The 21461-nt window shown below is 33.0% G+C and overlaps 1 protein-coding gene across 1 annotated transcript in view; it reads right to left on the bottom strand.

The window, feature by feature from the left end:
- Nucleotides 1–21461, bottom strand: part of LOC111638485 (post-GPI attachment to proteins factor 6-like) — a 56011-nt gene that overhangs the window by 29353 nt on the left and 5197 nt on the right. Inside the window, exon 2 of the mRNA XM_023384214.1 lies at nt 18620–18785. Coding sequence (XP_023239982.1) covers nt 18620–18785 — 166 coding nt within the window. The remainder of the gene's footprint in view (nt 1–18619; nt 18786–21461) is intronic.

Raw genomic sequence — 21461 nt, 5'->3', positions numbered from 1 at the left:
TTAAACAGGCACTTTGCAGAAGGTGGATTAGACAACGTGGACCGATACAACGGCTCGCATGATCACCAGACTTCACGACTTTTATTTGTGGGGATATTTAAAGAATATTGTTTACAAAAAGGAACCAACAACTAGCGAACATATGATTGGAAGAATTCGAACAGCTTGTGCAAAACATACCTCAAAATATTTTATTAAAAACTGTAAGACATTTCCAATAAAGAACTGACATGCATTCAAAAAAAATGGAGATGTCATTTTCCATAGGATAAAACTGACACAAACTCTCAAGTTCATTAAGCATTCTGCTAAAAGTTTAATTCAAATCATAAATGTATTGAGTAAAGTTAAGATGGTCTCGAGTTTTTGTATTATTCGTTATTTGAAAGAAAAAATTTATTCCACTAAATAATGATAGTCTCCTAATGAATTTTTTAGCATATTTCTTCTTTTCTTTTTAACAAAATTCATGCATCCACAAATGCACATGTGGAGTAGTGGCGGCATAAATTTTCAAATGTATAGATCCATGTTTCATCACCTGTAATGATGCATTTTAACAACAATTTGCCTGAAGAAAACATTTCCTCAGCCATTCAACAACATTGTTTTTGGTAAAAAAATTCAACATTTTTGGTATGACTTGAGAAGCAATGTGCATCAAACCCAAATAATCTTTTAAAATTGCTTGACAAAATACAAATGATACTGGAACATGTTCAATATTGTCCCTAATTGTTAAATGACAATCATTGAGCATCAAATCTCTGAGTGACATGTTGTTCATCAGTTGACGTGAATGGTCTACAAGAGCATGCTTTGTTTTCGACACATTTTCTGCCTTCCTCAAACATCTTGTATCACTCGAAAAGCTCTTGTTTTTGGAAGACTTTCATCACCAAAGGCTTTTTGCAACATTTCCAACATTTTCGTAGCATACAGAAACTATTCTACTCTCAGCACCGGGGTGAAATGTACACTACAATATCCAAAACCTGTAACTGGTGCGTAATGCGTATATACTATATATTGATGACAAACGTTTTCGAGCGATCGCTTTGCTCTTCTTCAGGTCAACTGGAATTCCCTGGACAGAGTTTATTCTATTTGTTGGGATTGGGTGTCAATTCCGACAAGGTGGGTCTTTTCTGACATGCGCAGTCGCATAGTGGGGGAGGAAGTGGTGGGTTGTATATATATGCGTATATATGCATTATGCACCAGTTACAGGTTCCGAATAGTGTAGTGTACATTTTTGTAGCAGTAATTCTGTTAAAAAACAAAATTTAATGCACATTCTTTGATCAATTACACTAGACATTTAGAAAGATTGCCAGTACAAAAATTCTGTACACACAAAACAAGTGTTAATTTGCAAATTAAAACAGACTGTAACATACAGATTGCTGCCAGATGTTGATGAAAGTCATACCAAATGACAAAAAACAACAACTGCACCCTCTTGCATGCATGAAGTTCAAATGAACCATTCTGATACTTTTTAATCACAGTGGTATATTTAGTCCTTCTCTGAGACAAAATCCTGTAAGTATTCTTGCTTCAATATTGTGCTATGAAATCTTAATACATTTTTATAATGCTTCTTTGAATACTTCTTGAATTTTATTAGCAATATTGTTTTTCTTACAACTAAATATTGAAAATTAAAATTGTTGAATTTAATTCTTTGAATTAAACTACTGTTCCTATTTTCCTATTAAACTATTGTATATTTGAAGTAGACTTGTTTTACTAATTTTATAAGTTTTTGTCATCTTTAACATTCTGTGATACATTTTTCCCTCCCCATTTATAGAGAAGAATTTAAATGGTCATTATTCTACATAGTAGAATTCCAGATCTAACAGTTTAGTAACCTTGGGAGTCAGAGCCATAACAATTGCCCACACAAATCCCATAGTACGGGAGTTATTGACATTTAAAAAAATCTTTAAGTGTCAATAAAGCATATACAAGATTTAACAGGGAAATGTCTGTAAAGAATATTTTTTTGTATGCTTCATTACAGTAGCAAACCTCAATCTAAAACTAATTTGCAGACAGCGAAAATGTGTTTTTGTATAGCTAACTAAATGCTGATTATTCAGCTATATTTTACATCATCACATCTAGTTTATGTTGCTTCTGCAGAAATACATTGTTACAGAAATACATAATTAGCAAACTGGATTATTGACAACCTATTAGTTTAGTTGACCAAGATGCTAAATGACACATGCCATTTCTGTTAAAATTGACAAAACCTGAAGTTAAAAAACACAAAAACATTATAACAGAAATCATTCCAGTTAAATGATAAGAAATAAAAACCGATTGACATACAAAATATACCTGTAGAATAATTACATAAACAATTTTCTTTCATCTTCACAATAATGAAGTCTCAGAAGACCGATATTCCTGAATTATGTAAAGGAAACATAATGCCCATGGTGCCCAAATATAAAATTCAGTACTGCACCAACTTTGATAATAGGTTCAATATGGTTCAATTGTTTTAATCAAGTAACAATAGCCAATAGTCTTTTATACAAATTTGCATACCAAATATGCTTACAAAAAATAAAATGTATTTTTCATTATTCTACTAATATCAGATTACAAAAATAATGTAGGTTATTATTTTATATTTTAATCATATTTACACTTTAATTTAATAGGATGATTCTATTCATTATACATTAATTCAATTAGAAACTTCAGACTAGGAGGTGTTAAAGAGAATTAAAAGGAATATTTTAATCTTGCAAGCAATTTCAATGTAAATATGTACGTTGTCCTCAGGCAATTCAAAATCGAAAAGGATTTTGCTGGAGAATGAGGTTCCAGATTTTCTTTGCTAGCTTGGTGTTAATGCCGTCAATGCCGGGAGCTTTGCCCTCTTTTAGCTTTTTGAAAGCGTTGTCTATTTCGTGGTAGTTGAATTCAGGGGAGTTGTCTGTATTAATAGGGATGTTCACAGTATCATGAATAGAGCTCTGCCAAGGTGTGTCATTGTCAGTGCTGTCGCTAATAAGACAAACACCCAAATCTCAGCCTTGCTTCATATCTCAAAGGCATACCGTACCATCCCTAACGCCAGCCTTCAAGTAATATGTAAAAAGCCTCCAATTGACAAAGTCATCAAGCTATTCAGCGACACATGGAACATCAAGTGGGGCAACGACATCATCACCAGTACAGGAATCATTCGGGCTGACATGCTCAAGCGTCCTATTGACTTTCGTAAATCATCTTACCTGAACAAGTTAACTAACCTCTCCCACAACTCTCATTCTGAGCCTTCAATAAACATCTATACTGATGGGTCAAAAAGTGATAATAATGTGGGCTGCAGCTTTGTCACCTATCAAAACAAGACGGAGATCTTTCATCACAGGGCCCGCTTGTATGGCAGCTACTCTATCTTCCAGTCGAGCTGCTTGCCATCAAGTTGGCCATCCAAGTGGTGCACCACGAACTACCATAATTTGAACATCACACTCTATTCAGACAGTAACTCCACTATTTCCCTCCTTCGTTGCAAGAATCTCCACCTCATCGCACAAGAAATTCACAAGGCCGTCAAATACACTGATAACTCTATCAGTATTATCTGGGTACAAGAACATCAGGGCAACACCGGAAACGAGCGGGCAGATGCCCTGGCCAAATCTACGGCCACTGACGAAACTTTACCAATAGACTACAGCAAATTTAACCTACATACTATCAAAAAGCTACTATGGACCGATCTTCACACCAACTGGCAAAACGACTGGGACTTGAATCAAAATATTACATATAAATTTTTTCCGGATATTTCTGCAATATACTCTTATAGATAAATCACACCCAACTTTCAGCTAATGCAATTTCTGACCAACCATGGCCACTTTCACTTGTACCTTAAGCGTTTCGTCAACCCACAAAACAGCAGCCTCTGCCCTATTTGTAATATGCAGGATGGCAGCCTCCACTACATTCTAGACTGTGCCATTTTGGAGCGTGAGAGATCACAGCTTCGCATCCTCATTAGCCAAGGCATGGCCACTGGCCACAAAATAATCAGGAGTTTTTGAGTGACCTGATAAACGATACAGACACCTTCAACCAATTTGTACAACTCAACTATCAGTACAACAGGAGCGGACCAATTAATTTGGCGATCAGTTGGAACGAGGAAAATTACAAACATAATAACATCCACATCATTAGTGACTCTGCATCCACAATACAGTTGATACATGGTAATAAACCCCACCCAATTGCAACTGCTATTAGAAACACTATTCTCAACTCCAGTAACAAGTACAATATTACCTGGACTCATACACATCATGGAACAACTGGAAATGAGCATACTGACCAGCTCACTAAGGAAGCCGCCAGCAACAGTAATCTGGAAATTATATATGACAAAATTAGTCACCATGGTGTGAGAAAACACATGTTCCAAGACCGTTTTTGTATAGCTAACTAAATGCTGATTATTCAAACAACACCGCTTTCAAGTACATTCCCAACGTTATTGACTATTACAGCTACCATTGGGTTACTCCTAACCACCAGCTTACTCAGTTCATCACTGACCACGGCAAATTCTCCAGGTATTTGCACAGGTTAACCAACAAAAACTCACCACTTTGTGCTATCTGCTGCAAACCAGATAACTCAGACCACTATCTGTTCGACTGCATCTCTTTGGATGCAGAGCATCTGGCCATGTGAACACAATGATTTACTAAAGAATAAAGAACTGTATGAACCCTTCAGTAAACTCGTTAAAAGACATGAGGCAATTGCTCCTCTTGCTTCCAGAGACTAGAAAAGACCTCTCTACACTGGACTATAATTTCTCAAGCAACTCATCAGGTGTTCTCTGTATTAATGGCACTTATCGCTGCCATATACTCTCTGTCAATAATTTATGACCTTATATTGTTTTTATTCACCTTTACACGTGTTTCTTATTCTTTTTATCTTTATATTCACATCAACAGGACCACCTTACATTGTGCAAATTTTCTGCAGCTCCCTGCTGCCTTACTTCCTTGTATCCATATGTACATATTATGTTTGTACATATTTTCTATCTTTGCTTTGACACTACTACAGTTTAGGTATAATCTTAATCAATTATTTAATTTTTTACTATTGTAATGCAGCTATTGCTGTAACAGACTGCACAAATAATTATGTACTTAATTGCTATTATCATATGCACTTTCATGTATTATATATTGTCTTTATTGCATTGTATCTTATTATACTTTATTTATCTCATTGTTATTGTCAAATTGAAGAAGTTTGTTCTACTGGTCTTCATTCTAACAAATTTTAAAGAAGAATAGTTGCTTGAGAAAGGACCCACGGAGAGATTCGAAAACGTTTGCATGTAATTTTACTCTTGTTTAATACCGGTTAAAGGGTTTGATGAGGGATTATTTTTGTGTTATTGTCAAAATTTATCATTATGTAATCTATGTAATCTTATTCATCATTCATGTTGTATTCATCTCAGCTATGCTATGCAGAACCAAGAATGTATGTACCACATATGTTTAATAAAAACTGACTGATTGATTGATTACAACAGGAGGACTAACGTCCCCACTAGTAACTCAACTTCTAGGTAATATGTAATTCAGATTGTGTATACTGTATAGTCTCTCTTCCTGCTAATGATATTACATTGTATTTGTGTATTTATCAGTACTGTGTACTTTATACTTAGTATTCTGTTTTCACCATTTATTCCTTGTATATTATATGCTCTCCATTGTATATGTTTTGTTGCTCAAGTATCAATAATTGATTGTAACTTCATATATGCTTAATCCTTCTATAACTGTATTTGCCTATTCTATGGTTATACTGTCACATTTTATTTCTTTGCAAATTCCATGTACCTTATGTACTATTGCATTGTACAGACTAATTGCCCATTGCTTACTGTATCCACTTCAAAGTTTATATATTGTCTGCGTTTACATATTTATGTGAAACTGTTTATTTGCAATCTATTTTTCTGTAACCCATGTCCAGCTATGCCTAGCGGTGCTGGACAAGCATCTTTATGCATTAATAAAATAATTGATTGCTATCTCATAAATCTGGCAGATTGTTTGGTAATACAAAAATATTGTTCATCATTGTTCATCAAAATATTGCTCAACATATGATTTATGTTGAGATGTATGTTAATTCTTTTTACCTCTATGTCCTTAATGGTTTATTTATTTCTTTTTATATTGTCTACTTGGACCTTGTTTATAAATAGGTCTTATTATACTGATGTAGTTTCTGATTAGCAGGTGAAAATAAAGATATTTTGTTCTACCTTTTGACTAAGACTTCCTCTGCTAATCAGAAACTATACCAGTATAATAAGTCCTATTTATAAAAAAAAAGGTCCAAGTAGACAATATAAAAAAAAAAAATATCATACATGTTATTTTGTATGCTGAAATTTGGTTCCTGCCATGTGGTTTATTTAAGCAATATCAATATGTATTTCAATATTAATGTTAACATTGGATGACAATTAAATGTTGATGCTGTGAAAACCATTATTCACATCACTGTTGACACAATACCAATATTCATTACTGACCTTGCACCATCGTTCATTGACAACAAAGCACTTATGTTAACTGAAATTGTTGGTTTAACATTGGTATTAATCACCAAGTTCATTGTTGCCATTTTGATTTCAATTGCTAAGCCAACACTATTGTCAACTTTTGGTCCAAAATTACATCCTAATTACAAGGATAGGCTGAAAAGTAATGCACACATGCTTGTAGAGCGCAACAAAATGATTTTCAGAAGCGTGCCAGGTGGCATATGGAAGTAACATTTCCTTTCTATGCGCATACAATTTGAGGTTGTTGCATTCATTCAGTATATTTTGAGAAGTGGAAATATGGAGACGTGCTCTAGCGCTATGTCAACGCGAGTTAAACAGTGTGCTGTTATCGAATTTTTAACTGCTGAAAAAGTGACTCCTACTGAGATTCATCATCGTTTAAACGCTGTTTATGGTAATGATGCTGTTGATAGGTCTACTGTAAATCAATGGATAATAAAATTTCATGGTTGTGAGCCTGGAAAAGCCATAATTGTTGATGAAACAAGCAGCGGACATCTGATCACTGCAGAAAATTACCGTTGCCCCTCGTTGCAATGTTTAATTCTTTTCAGTATATACAGACACCTAACACCTCCGACGTTGAGTTTGTCATGTTAGAGGCAGCCTGGCGCCAATAATCTTGCAACATGACAACGCTCATCCACACACCTCACGCGCAACTGGAGAGGCTCTGCAAAACCTGAAGTTTGAACCGATTCCACACCCTCCTTATTCCCCCAATCTTGTGCCTTGCGATTTTTATTTTTTTCCTCTACTCAAGAGAAACCTCAAGGGTGATCATTACACCTTGGATGATGAGGTGAAGGCAGCTGTGAAGTCCTGGATTCGAGAAAAGTCGGAAGAATTTTTCAGTGAACGAATGAAAAAACTTGTTACACGTTGGGAGAAATGTGTTAGCCTTAACAGTGACTATGTTGAAAAATAAACATGATTTTGAAGCTTAAAAATTGTACTTTAATGTACTTTTTTCCCGATCTTGCTATTTGTTTTTGTTTGTGTTCTACAAGCATGTGTGCATTACTTTTCAGCCTAAATACGGAACCTGTTACTGGTGTAATTTTGCATGAAAAAATCTTCCTTCACAAACGTTTTCGAGCTGTCCAGATAGCTCTTCCTCAGGTATAGAAAAAATTCCGACGGAACACTTCGAAAAATGGAACGTAGATGTTTAAACAAAAAATATGAAACTCACATAACGAACGATCATTACGACGGTCATGCGCATTCGTGCGCTGATGTTGATATTTATAGATCATTGTTTATGAGGGCCTGCCACACTATATAAAGATTAATCTCATCCTTCCGATTTATACATGTGGTCAGGTGGTTAGCCTTGCAGATGGATATAGCTTCCCACCATTTTAGATGTTCCAGGTGGGACGTAGTGTCGATGATATCAGCTTTGTCGAACTCCGGTTCTATATCGGGATCGGATGCAAAGGTGGTTAGGGCCGTGGTGTACCGCCCATGCCGAAGGTCTGCTTGATGCTCTTGTACTCTGGTGTTTAAAGATCGCTTGGTTGAGCCGATATAGACAAGGCTCTCGTTACATCTGTTATCTTTCAGCAGGATAGAGTACACGCCAGGAAGCCTGCTACGAACTGGACACTATGCCCCACCTGGAACATATAAAATGGCGAGAAGCTATATCCATCTGCAAGGCTAACCACCTGACCACATGTATAAATCGAAAGGATGAAATTAATCTTTCTATAGCATGGCAGGCCCTCATAAACAACGATCTATAAATATCAACATTAGCGCAAGAATGCGCATTACCGTCGTAATGATCGTTCGTTATGCGAGTTTCATATTTTTTGTTTAAACATCTACGTTCTATTTTTAGATTCGTTTTTTATTTAAATATCTACATTCCATTTTTCAAAGTGTTCTGATGGAATTTTTTCTATACCTGAGAAAGAGATATCTGGACACTCGAAAACGTTTGTGAAAGGAAGATTTTTTTCACGCAAAATTACACTGGTAACAGGTTCCGTATTTAGTATTTCATCCCCGGTGTCAGAGTGAAGCTTAATTTACTTTTCAGCCTATCAATGTATAAATCAATGTTAACTCAACAGTAGATTAACAACATTGGGCAAGTGTTGTAGATCTTGGACCAATGAAAATTTCATTGTAAATTCTACAGGGGTTATCTTAATAGAAAAGCAGACAAAATATTTTCTAAAGCCACATTCAGACCAACCGTGCAGCTTTGCTCCACACAGCAATGATCAGATCAAGACAGAGCAGAAATTTGCAAAACTGCACAGAACAGCTTAGAATTGAACTAGGGCTATTTTAAAAATGCACTATTTGTTGCACTGTTGTAGATGCACTGCTGCTGAAAATATAGGTCCATCTCTGCATCAAAAATCAAATTGTTGATCCTGTGCATTAAAACACTTCTGTTGCTCATTGAATTTTCAGAGCTTAGTAAAAATATGTTCCTCAATGTTGCACATTCATTGTAAGGTACCTTTGTGACCCTATCCAAAATATTATAAGCCTGAGTTAGCCTCAGATCCTCTTTCTTCTTCAGTCTTGTATTAGGCTTTTCCTCTGAAAAAAACCTTTTCATTCAGACAAACTGTGAACTCCTTCATTTGTGGAAGTAGGGTGCTTAATGCTCATGAGATGAATGATCTGTTATGAATTTCATTTGTTTCATCTAAAGGAAGATGTGAAGAATCTCGTAATCCTTCTTCATTGGGAACCTGAAATTAAATAAAAACTGTAGACAATACAAGATTAAAGCTAGTAGGAACTATAATTTTAAATAAATCAAATAAAATTTTTTATTGCATTTAGTTCTCAAAAATTAACTTATATCTATTTTGTATTGTATGATATCAGTTTTATAACTTCTTATGGGTTCTATTAAATTGCAAGTTTACCAGTGCACCAAACCAGTTAAACAAACAACAAAATTATTTAATATAAAGAACATTTTCATCTGTATCAATCAGAAAAAATGTTTCTTGTATTAAATATTTTTGTTGTTTGGTGTGTACTGGTATGATTTTAGATAATTGTAAATCCCTTGTCATTTTGCAGATGCCCAACATTCCAGAGAACGGTTACAATATTCAAAGGAATTTGAAGAATTCTGGAATTACCTTCATTGCTTAGCTATTATAGATGGTAAACATGTAATGCTACAGGTGCCAATAAACAGTGGCAGTAAATATTTTAACTACAAATTCTTCTTTAGCATTGTCCTATTTGTGCTTGTGGATGCATATTATAATTTCTTGTTTGTCAATCTAAGTTTACGAGGTCACATATTAGATGGCAGCATATTTAAAAACAGTGTGTTGTGGAAAAAATGCAGCTGTCCTTTGTACAACACAACATTTCTACAACATGGTTTCACTATAACACAGTTTGAGAAATTCAGGAAATCCTCTGCACAGAATTTCACAATTTTTAAGTGCAAACTCTGTTTTTCAGTATTTTTTTTATTCAAATAATTATGCATGTAAACTCGAATTTGCCCATGCATTTTAGAATATTGAAATTTTCAATATGTTTTGTGCCTTTTGTCAGGTTTACTTTAATGAAAACTGACAGTACAATTTGTTCTTCCTTTTCTAGCTTTCTTATAAACCAGATGTCATCATCATTGCTTTCAGACTTTCTTGTGTTTTGTTTTTATACATTAATCTTGGTATTTAGTAAAGTTTATTTAAACATTTTTAGGTAAGTGTTAAAAAACTGTTTTTTAACCATAGGTAGGTAATCATTCATAAAAATGACAAATGAAATACAGCAGTATCTCAATACTCAAACCGTTTGCAACTCTAACAATTTGGTATTTGAACTCAAATTCTAAAAAAAGATTCACTCAGTATTCGACTGAACAAATGCAACTCACAAAACAAATTTGTCATTTAAAACATATTTTTATTTTGTCATCTGTAAAAAATTTTTATGATAAAATTATAAAATTAAGATGTTGCCAATATTTCTAATGAAGATTGACAAAAAAACTCAGATGACAATGATACTTCATAAAAAGAAAATGTCCTAGTTTAACTAAAGTTAATATTAACGTGTAATACAATACTTTTAATTGTTACTTAATTATTGATTGGAAATAAATTATTGATTGCTCTAATAAATGTATTCCTTTTAGTAACAAAAAAGAATAGTATACTTTTGTACTCGAAAATTTTATATTTTTGTAAATAGTCGAAAACTTCAATTATGAAGAATTATATCCTGAGTTATTACAGAAATTGTACTTTTGTTAACTTTTGGAACCTAATCCTGTGTGTTTGCATTAGTCCTTTGTTTCTTATAGCATGGATTTATATAATGTGGCACTTTCCCAGAATGTAACTACGGTGTTATATGAGGGATACCTGTACATGAAAACTCCCTTAACATACCTGAACTAATACTACTTCCTTGGTATGAACAGGTTATATCTTACATTATTTTGGGTGATGAAGGATTTGCTTTGCATGAGAATATAATGAAACCTTATTCTGGCATCTGTAAAAAAGGATCAAAAGAATATACAATTATCATCCTTCAAGAGCCCAGCAAGTTGCTTGAAAGTTGAAAATGCTTTTGGAATTCTTACCTCTGTTTAAAGGGTCTTGAGAAAACTTGTGCTTCTGGAGCCAAAGAAAGCTAGAGATATTTGATGATTATTTATTTGCATTACTTTTTGAGACAGTAGAAAATCTAAATATTTGCATCCCTAGAAGGAACTTTTGACAGTGCATTAAGTATGTACATTAGTTGAAGGAGATTGGCAAAGGAAACTAAAGCAACCTTCATTGTGCAGTTTAAAGATCATGCCAAGAAAATGTTCTTCAAATGCCCAAGCAATTTGGAATGAAATGGCTGAATATTTCATTACAAATGGACATATACCTTGATAAGATGATCGATACAATGTAGTGATGTAACAAACATTCAATTACTATTCGGTATTCAGCCTATTCAGCCTATTTTTCACTATTCGGCCGAATATCGAATACATAAAAACAGTAAATAACAAAAACACAGTAAATTAATCATTTTGGTATTTAGATTTAATGTTATTGGGTTAGTGTTGTTTGTTTATATTTATTTATAACTTATAACATACACAAAATAAAAAAGAAAATAATATTAGTCACATGTATTCACAATTTATAATTACAAAGATCAGCACACGCATAGTACACACCTAATCGTTCGAGAATCGTCTCACATCTGACAGTGAGGGTCTGACCCTGCCTATCCTTCTTTTTAAGCACTCGTCTTTGCTCTTCCCTTTCTCTTTCCTCTATCACTCTAGTCCACGTATGCCTATGCATACATCATAATACGTGCTCACGATACTTTCGATTCATCACTTTTCCATTGTAGATTTCCCATTTTACAATTACGTGACTCATAGCCTAGTGATAATGGAGAAAAGAGAGAAATAGGACGTCGGTATAAGTCACAGTTATGATTTCACAGATTCGAGACAACTTGGTAGCATGGGTGCAGCGAGGGGCCTGAATGGGCATGCCCCCCCCAGTTAACCTGGTGCCCACTCCAGAAAATCACAGCTGAAAAAGTGTTGAGCAGATTTGCAAAAAGAAATAAAAGATTGAAGCTGAAAATTCTGAATCCTAAAAAGAAAAAGAAAAAAAAAAAAAGGTCAACGGCTCCCTGTGTTCAATGTTATGATTAAAGGATGTTTCATATTTTGTGTGTGTTAAGTTATTGTCGATTCTTATGGAATTTTCATTTTAATGATCAATAATTTGAAATAATTCAATTTTGTGTCAGGTTGGCCTCTTCTAGGCCCCCCATAACAAAACTCTGGCTACGCCCATGCTTGGTAGCCCGAACGGCCCTAGGCTTTCGCCCGTGCATGCTAAGTGACTTTCATTACAAGCAATTAGCTTTCCGAAGTCTATGACAACCAGTGGCATAGCGTGGGTGTCAGCCGCCTGGAGCAAAGGAAAATTTCGCCGTCCCCTTATTTAGGTATCTAAATTTAAAACACTAAAATTCAGTTTCGTCACAGAGTAAGTAATGAAAAATTCCGTGCTAGTGTTGCCACCTTTTTAAAATCGCTGACCCGGACGGCAGATGAGGTTTGTTCGAACAGAAGTTCCTGACGCATGCGTATGTCATTTTGCAATGCAAAGAATAATATGTAGTGCATGCCGGTTCTAAATCAGTTACAGTTAGCGACCAGGGAGACTTGGGTAGGAGTAACGTAAGTAACCTAGATACCTAGATGACTTAGCTCTATTGGATATTGGAGGTGTATGTGAAAATACAATTGCATCGTACAAGCAAAAAAAAAAAAAAGATCGACAGGAAGCGTACGGTATCACCGGGTAGAATTAATAGTTCATCCAGACGGTGAGTCGATTCCCGGACTATCCGGATGGTAACACTATTCCCCGTGCTCATTTCAATCAGTCCGAATCGTAGGTGCGATGAAAATACGAAATAAATTGGTTCAAATTTTTACAAGATATTATTATTATTTATTGTAAAATTTTGCCGCCCCTAAATGTAATTTTGTCGCCCAGGGCAGGCCGCCCCTGTCGCCCCCACTATGCTATGCCACTGATGACAACAATTGTTTGGCATTGATGGCTGCAAATTTCACGCCAATAAGCTGCCTCGACTTGCTCGATTAGGTTATCGACTCAATTTCATATTTATTTTCACATTTTCACTTTGTGGTTCTTCTCTGTTCTTTTTCCGTTATTTACACATATAGGTCATTTCATTGTCATCCACATCTGATATCATCATTTATCACACACTGCCATGATGCTCTTGTCTGTCCGCTACAACTGTCAAGAATTAACGCAATTGGCAAAGCATAGTGACAGCGGGCCAATAGAGAGCAAGGTCTTTGCCATAATGCAGTTTGCGTGCCAATTTTCGTACGTGCGTTAATCAAGCCGAATAGTTTGGCTGAATATTTGGCTATTCAGCCACGCTCCTGGCCAAATATACTATTCGTTGCAACACTAATACAATGCATTCTTGTAAACAATTTACTGTTTGAATAAAGGAATGTTAAAGCACTTACATTTTCTATGTTAACAGTGTCAATGGATGTGTATTTTTCTTTTAGAAATTTGAAGTACAGGCACTCCCTACTTATGAACAGGTTAGGTTTCTGAGGTTTTGTCATAAGTTGAAAACTAATCTAAAAAGTACATTTGTACACAGAATAACCACAAACATTAGTGTTTGATCCTTCAATGTAATTAAGAGAATATATTTACCCACTAGCTACTGCTTAGTAGCAGGTGTTTCAAATGTGGTTTTTTTAACCTAATCCACTTAGCAGTGGAGATAAATGCATGTATGGTTCTATTACCAAGGATCCTTGGTAATAGAACCATACTTCTTGCATTTATCTCCACTGCTAAGTTTACTATTATTTTGGATGCATTTTTGAAGCACTAATTGTAAAAGTTTATAAAAATGGCAAACAATAGTGAAAAATGCCATTATTTCAACATTACCAACTTCAAGGCTACCTCACAAATGATGATGAAATGTCAGAATCTGCATGAAAACAAAAAATGATGACACGCAATAAAAATAAATCCACATTAATTATTCATTAAAAATTTATTATTTCTTACTGGCCAAAGACTAACTTCAACACCACCCACAACCAGCATGAGAACTTCAGAATTCAAGAAAAATTTAAATTTTAGATTTGTTTGGTCAAATTGTTTGTAAGTAGAAGAGCTCCTGTATTTGAAAGCAATCCAATTGTTTTGGTAAATTTCTGCTCATCCTGAAAGCATAATTTTTGAAGTATAAATGAAACCTAATATGACATCTGAATAAGGTTTTGAATTTGAATAAGCATTTGAATAAAATAAATAAAGCATAAAACTAAATAAGACATTTGAATAAGCATTTGAACCAACAACATAAATAAAGCAACATTTGAATAAAGTACAAGAAAGATGACTATTTAATTACCTTTTCCAATGCCCGTTGACTTCTCTGTTTTGATATTCTCTCTTCTACATGAAGTTAATAGGGAAGTCATCTTGTTTTTAATTTCACCCACATTTCACCCCATATTATCCACAATGTGCAGCTAAGCATCATTCTTTCTATTTTTTATGTTGTAATTATTGTCTTTTGGATCTCACAATTCTGGTTTTTGTCTGTACAGGTTAATTACTTTTTGAATTTATTGATAATTCCATACAAAACTCATTTTACAATCAATAATTAACACATGAAACAAGTCTTGTGTTAATTAACTCAATCAGTAAAACACACAAATCCCTCTCACATTCAGTAACGACATCAAATGTCGTTACTAAATGTGAGTGGGATCCCCATTCAAATAAAACACACATAAATGTATTCTTTTCTTTGATGTAACGACACTTGCCAGGCCATGTTTGTCAGTGCTTGAAGTTGCACAATATGGCATAGTTTGCCGTCAGAACCATCTGTGCCATGCCATGCCTCTTTATTTGGTTTGACATAGTTCAGCAAGATTGGTCTGGATGTAGCTTAATGGTTTTTACAGATATTTAAGTTTCATTATATTAATTGACATAACTCAACTACACAGATTTAATCAAGATTTTCAATTAGAAAATCTTATATAAGAAAATCTTACAAATTTAAATTTATAAATTAAAATGTAAATTTATGTAAATCTTATTATAGAAAATCTTAAATCTTTTATAATTATTTTTATTAAAGAATAGTGAATAATTTATTTAAATTTAAAATAAATATTTAATTAATATTTACATACAGATTTGTTCTTGGATCTGCAACAGTTAAGTCACTATATAAAGTGCTAAAAATAAAGTTTATAAAGGCAGACAATTCAAAAAATTTGCTGGGGGTCTCTATACTTTTCAATTATGGCACTGTTTAAAGGTAAAGTTATCATTTCATTAAGTTTTCCATAATTTTTATAGCCTTACATGTATTCAGTGGTGATATTCGAAATATTTAACAAAGGGTTTGCTAACAGAAAATTTTTCCTTAACAATTTTTTTTTCGCTCAAATGGTGCATTAGCAACATTAGCGCAAAAACAGACCTTAAGATACCCATATAAATAAAAAAGATGCGTTCGCAAAATTAAGTCAGTTAAAATTTAACATTGTTTATGCCAGAACTATATTTTTTTTTATAAATAATAAAAAAGAGTGTTCAAAATGGTTTATTTTGTACATATTTTAATATTTTTCATTCAAAATATTTTATAAACATAAAAATTGGCTTTTTTTTAATCAGAAAAAGTCATAGGGAAAGCAGTTAAACAAGAAAAACTTTTCTAAATCATTTATTTTATCGTTAGGTATTATTATAATAATAGACAGATGTCATCGTCTCTCGAAATACAATATCTTTCTTATTTCGCTGTTGATAGCCCGACACGTGTTCCGCAGCCATCTTGTATTTTCTTGCGCGCGTGGGATTGTGGGATCTCTCTTATGACTGGATCTAGTTTCGAGAACTCTCTCGAGTCGATCGCGATTGAACCTCGTTTTAGTCGAGATTGAAACGGTCGATGGAGGTTGCACTAAGCGAACAGGGTATAAGGCTCTAGTTTAGTAGTGTTACAGAGTATAATACGTATATTTTAATATATTTTTTAAAAGAAACAAAATCACCAAGAAATGTTATGTGTGTTTAACAACGGGTTTGGAAAACTTTGAAAATGTTAACAACGGGTTCGGCCGAACCTGTGCGAACCCGCTGAATATCACCACTGCATGTATTCACAGAACTATAAGATTATTGAAAACTTTAATACTAGTTTGTTTCCAAATTTTTTTTCAGCAGTCATTCACCTTTGCTGAAAGACAAATCTTTTATTCAAATAACCTTTTTTTATTTTTGAGTAAACACAATCTTGTTTTATGGATATTACATTTTAGTTAGTTATTTTCATTAATAATTGTACACTTATCAAACTTTATTTCTAAATTTAATTGTCATTATGTTTTAATCATATTAATCTGTAAATTTTTAATTTTTCCTAAAAATTGTTTTCTTAGTAGAATATTAACAAGCATTATTATACATCTAAAAAGGGGATATGTAGGAAAGCAGTTTATATAGTCTGAGATAGCATCTTAAAAATACTGAACAAGTGGGTTTAACTTAAGCCCAATTGATCCTCATCTGAAAATGTTCCCTAGTCACCTCAATTGCAAAATAATCAAGAAATCTTACTGGAACTAAATCAAATAATATAAGTAAAACAACGCCTTTCTTGTAAACAATTTACTGTTTGAATAAAGGAATGTTAAAGCACTTACATTTTCTATGTTAACAGTGTCAATGGATGTGTATTTTTCTTTTAGAAATTTGAAGTACAGGCACTCCCTACTTATGAACAGGTTAGGTTTCTGAGGTTTTGTCATAAGTTGAAAACTAATCTAAAAAGTACATTTGTACACAGAATAACCACAAACATTAGTGTTTGATCCTTCAATGTAATTAAGAGAATATATTTACCCACTAGCTACTGCTTAGTAGCAGGTGTTTCAAATGTGGTTTTTTTAACCTAATCCACTTAGCAGTGGAGATAAATGCATGTATGGTTCTATTACCAAGGATCCTTGGTAATAGAACCATACTTCTTGCATTTATCTCCACTGCTAAGTTTACTATTATTTTGGATGCATTTTTGAAGCACTAATTGTAAAAGTTTATAAAAATGGCAAACAATAGTGAAAAATGCCATTATTTCAACATTACCAACTTCAAGGCTACCTCANAAATTGATCTAAAACAAATATGCTTACTTCTTAACCAATATCCGGCATGAAAACTCCAAACAAAGATTGGCAAACGCTTTCGATGCCCCTCCTGGGCTCTTCTTCAGGCCAAATTTACTGTACTGGATTCTTAAATCGAATGTTTTTAAATAAGAACGTGCTCAGTTAAAGAAGGTAATCACGTGCTTTTCCAAATCATAATTAATTTTTTTATAAATTATATTCGTGGAGATATGTTGTGCGCATCCCATAATAATCTTGTGTATCTTATAATCACGTGCCGTTTCTAAAAATACTTTTTAACTAGTAGCGATACTAGTTAAAAAGTATTTTTAACTAGTATCGCTACTAGCGGTCGAAAACGTTTTTAGAGAATTAAATGTTTTTGCTGGACTGTTAAAAAGGAGTTGTTTACTTATATCAATTGCAAAAACCAAACAGACTGCACCAGATAAATTTCTCATCATTCCAAAAGGGTAACAGTCTGCAAAAGTAAGACATCTATTAACACACCTACTAAACAAGTGCTGCTCTATTAAATGCAGCAAACTGCAACACTGTACATTATGTACTTTTCTTATAACTGGAGATTTTCAGCATGATCTAACAGAGGTTAATTAATAGAAGGAACAAGCAGCCTCTAAATCAGTGATTCTGAACTTTTTCTATTTCCTGCACACATCTTTATTTTTTTAAATGTGTTTTTGCACCTACATGAAAAATTTATTCATTTTTTTATTTATTTACAGAATACATCAAATTTCCTCACATGTACTGTACATTAGTTTAACTTTAGATGCAGCATAAGTAATTAGAAAAACACACAAAAATTCCTCCAAACTTGTACTAGCACAAAACTCAAATATTAATAATGGATTTTAAGGATGTAGTAAATAAGTAATAGCATTTTTTGAAAGAAATGTTTTATTACAAATTCTATAATTTAATTTCTGTTACTAGTTAAATGTATAATTTTAAACATCTTTAATAAAAAATCTCACATCTCCAGAAGTTGTGTCTCGACTCACCATTATACATATACTGTACCACAGGTTAAGAACCACTGCTCTAGATGGACCGTATTCATTTGTTATAATAAAAAACAAGAATTTTAATGTACATTATGTATTATTATTAAAAAATTAGCAATTTAATATAATTAATAATGTGTGCATGCATGTTTATTTATATTTATATATATTGCATAATACTATACTTACATATGTACATTACGTGAAGCACAAGATGGATCATCCATAAATGCCACAAACTGCCATATGGCTCTAATAGTCTGAGTCGGAACAGAGAAATGAAATATAACAACATCCCGATAAGAATGAAAGGGTCTCAGCAGGCTTTCTTGGTAAGCATCTGATGGCACATAAACTATATGAAAAAAATTTTTTTAAATGATGGTTATAACAAAAGTAGGTTTGTATCATTAATCATAGGAGATAAATACAATTTAGAATTAATATTAGCATTGAGTATTTTTTATTAAATTGGAATAAATCCAATGTTAATATTTATTTTAAATTTTTGCTAATTTTTATAATGCAAAATCTATAAAAGATTATACTACCCTTTATAAAAGTAACTGAAAAAAAAATTAATTTAATGAACTATCATAAACAACCTTATTTTTACTTTTCCAGCAAAACCTCACTAGACAAACATTTTTGGCCAACTCTATAGGACATCATCAGGTCTAAATATAAAATTACATAAAATTCTTATATTCTACTTTGGAATGCAAAGGTGTTCCATAACAAATTTAAAATATTCAAAAATGTTTTAAAAAATGTTTTGGAAGGCTAAGGCATTTAATCATGATTTCTGAATATGTAAAAAATTTTACAAATATTAAAAATACTGTAAGACCCCACTTATGCGGAAAATGCATTTCTAGACAACAAAGTGCTAAGCGAAATGTGTTAAATGAGGTCATTTTAACATAGAGTAAATAGAGATAGGGGAACACGTGACCAAAAATAAACAAATTTTACTTTAATCTTAAGTTATTTTTATATTTTATTAAGTTTATTTTTTGTGATGAAGGTCCTGACTTTTCTGAAATTCTTGTTCTTTTGCAATAAAGTCGTAAAGTTTCATTTGTGGCTTTTTTCTTTCCTTAAGCAAATGTTGGTAGCAGAAGATCGCATCCAAAATGCCTCGTTTCACTTTTGCACTCCTTTCAAAATCTGGATCGTTCGCTACAATTTGACCAACGTGTTCGGTTATCTTACCAAACTTTTACTAAGGAAATCTGTAGAGAAATTTTTTGGGTTCTTCGTTTTCAAAATCTCTATTTTCCAGTTCCACATGAATTCCATGTTCTGCCAGTTCTTGAAGGTTGTCATTGGTAAGGAACTTACCAGAAACCTGCTGTAACTCCTCACTAGCCTTCTCGTCTATATCTCCTAGTCCTGCTATATCGATTAGGTTGAGTTTGGCCAACCTAACGATACAGCAATAGGCTCTTCTCGTTGAGAATTCTCAAATACCTTTGGCCATAACTTCTTCTACACTTCGTTCATGAATTTATCAGTTAACTCTTGCCAAGTGAAGTCAATATTGCCTATGGCATCCATGATGTTATATTTTTTCAAAATTGCACCAAACAAACATAGATTTAAAGACCCTTAACTAATTGGTTTGTGTTTGCAAATAATCATATTATATTTGAATCAATGAAATGCCACGATAATTTAAATCGGTGTAAATTTTGAGCTTTTTTAGGCTTCGAGCAGACTGCGTTATATCAAATCGGAATTAAGCAAGGCAGCATTAAGCGGGGTCTTACAGTATAAGATTTTACAGATATTAAAATTAGTAAACTATTTTTAACTATTATTAAAATATTCTCCCAAAAAGCAATATTACATTCATATCTGGCCACCCTGTTTATGCATCATCATATTGACTATATCTCCTCATTAGGGTTTCTCAAATGGGATCCCGGTCGTTTTTTTTAAGCCAGGAAATATCCCAGGAAATTTTTCTTATCCTGGGAAATCCTGCAAATTTCTTAAAAATTCACTTTTTTCTTATTTTGTGTTAAGGTTGAGGAATTTTGCAAATACAAAGCATAATTAATTCATAGACTGTCAGAATACATTTGTATTTATTAATTTTAAACCTACTTATTAGTTTTTTTTTAATTTTTGCTCGTTATGGCATGCCACAAAAATGGTCAATAATCAATACGTAGCTTATTTGTGGCAGGACTCTCAAAGTTCTTTACCTGTAATATCTGGAATAATTGTGCTTATGTTGTCTTAATTTTTAACTGTGCCCAGTAGCTTCAATAACTGCGTAATGCTAGGTTGTGCAAATTGGGCAAGGATACAAACGAGTATGAAGTTTTTCTTCATAAACCTGATTACTAAAGCCAAACGAATTGGCAAATTATTGAGCTATAAGCTTGATGCCATTATTAAAGCAGCCAAGGTATACATATCAAGAATACTAGAGAGCAAAAGTAGTACTACAATCTCAAAAATGAACTAGAAATCTTCCAAGCTACAGGTGAAAAAACACATAATATCTGTCTTCTCTTACATGGATTAAACACGATTCCAATCACATCAATCGAATCAGAAAGGACATTCTCAGTAGCAAGACATTTCATTACTAAAATAAGAATTAGATTGAGTGATCAGAGTATTGACCATCTTTGCTTTTTAAAATCTGATAAAAGTTTACAATATTTTGTATTATATTTTATTTAAAAAACAAAAATTACCTTCTAAGTTAGAAGTTTGATCTAAGTTCATTTTTAATTTTTTTAATTTTTAACTCAATTCAAAGCATTTTTTTCTGTTGTTGTTATTGTTGTATGCAGTTTCCAGCAAACTTTAATTAATTTTTTTCTATTTGTGAAAATTTCTACGTTATTTAAAGGTAATTTTTATTATAGGCCTATAGACCTTACACAGCATTATTAATATGATTTTGGAGGTTACAGAACTTTAAAATTACTTTAAAAAATGGAAAATAATTATATCATTTGATTTCAAGATATTTTGTATACCTTAAAAATAATTAATTCTATCCCGGGAT

Source organism: Centruroides sculpturatus, unplaced genomic scaffold (genome assembly GCF_000671375.1).
Source record: "Centruroides sculpturatus isolate CEXI.00-Female unplaced genomic scaffold, Cexi_2.0 scaffold1110, whole genome shotgun sequence".
NCBI classification, from domain to species: Eukaryota; Metazoa; Arthropoda; class Arachnida; order Scorpiones; family Buthidae; genus Centruroides; species Centruroides sculpturatus.
The sequence above is the reverse complement of the archived record's forward strand: the minus strand, read 5'-3'. Positions and strand labels throughout refer to the sequence as shown.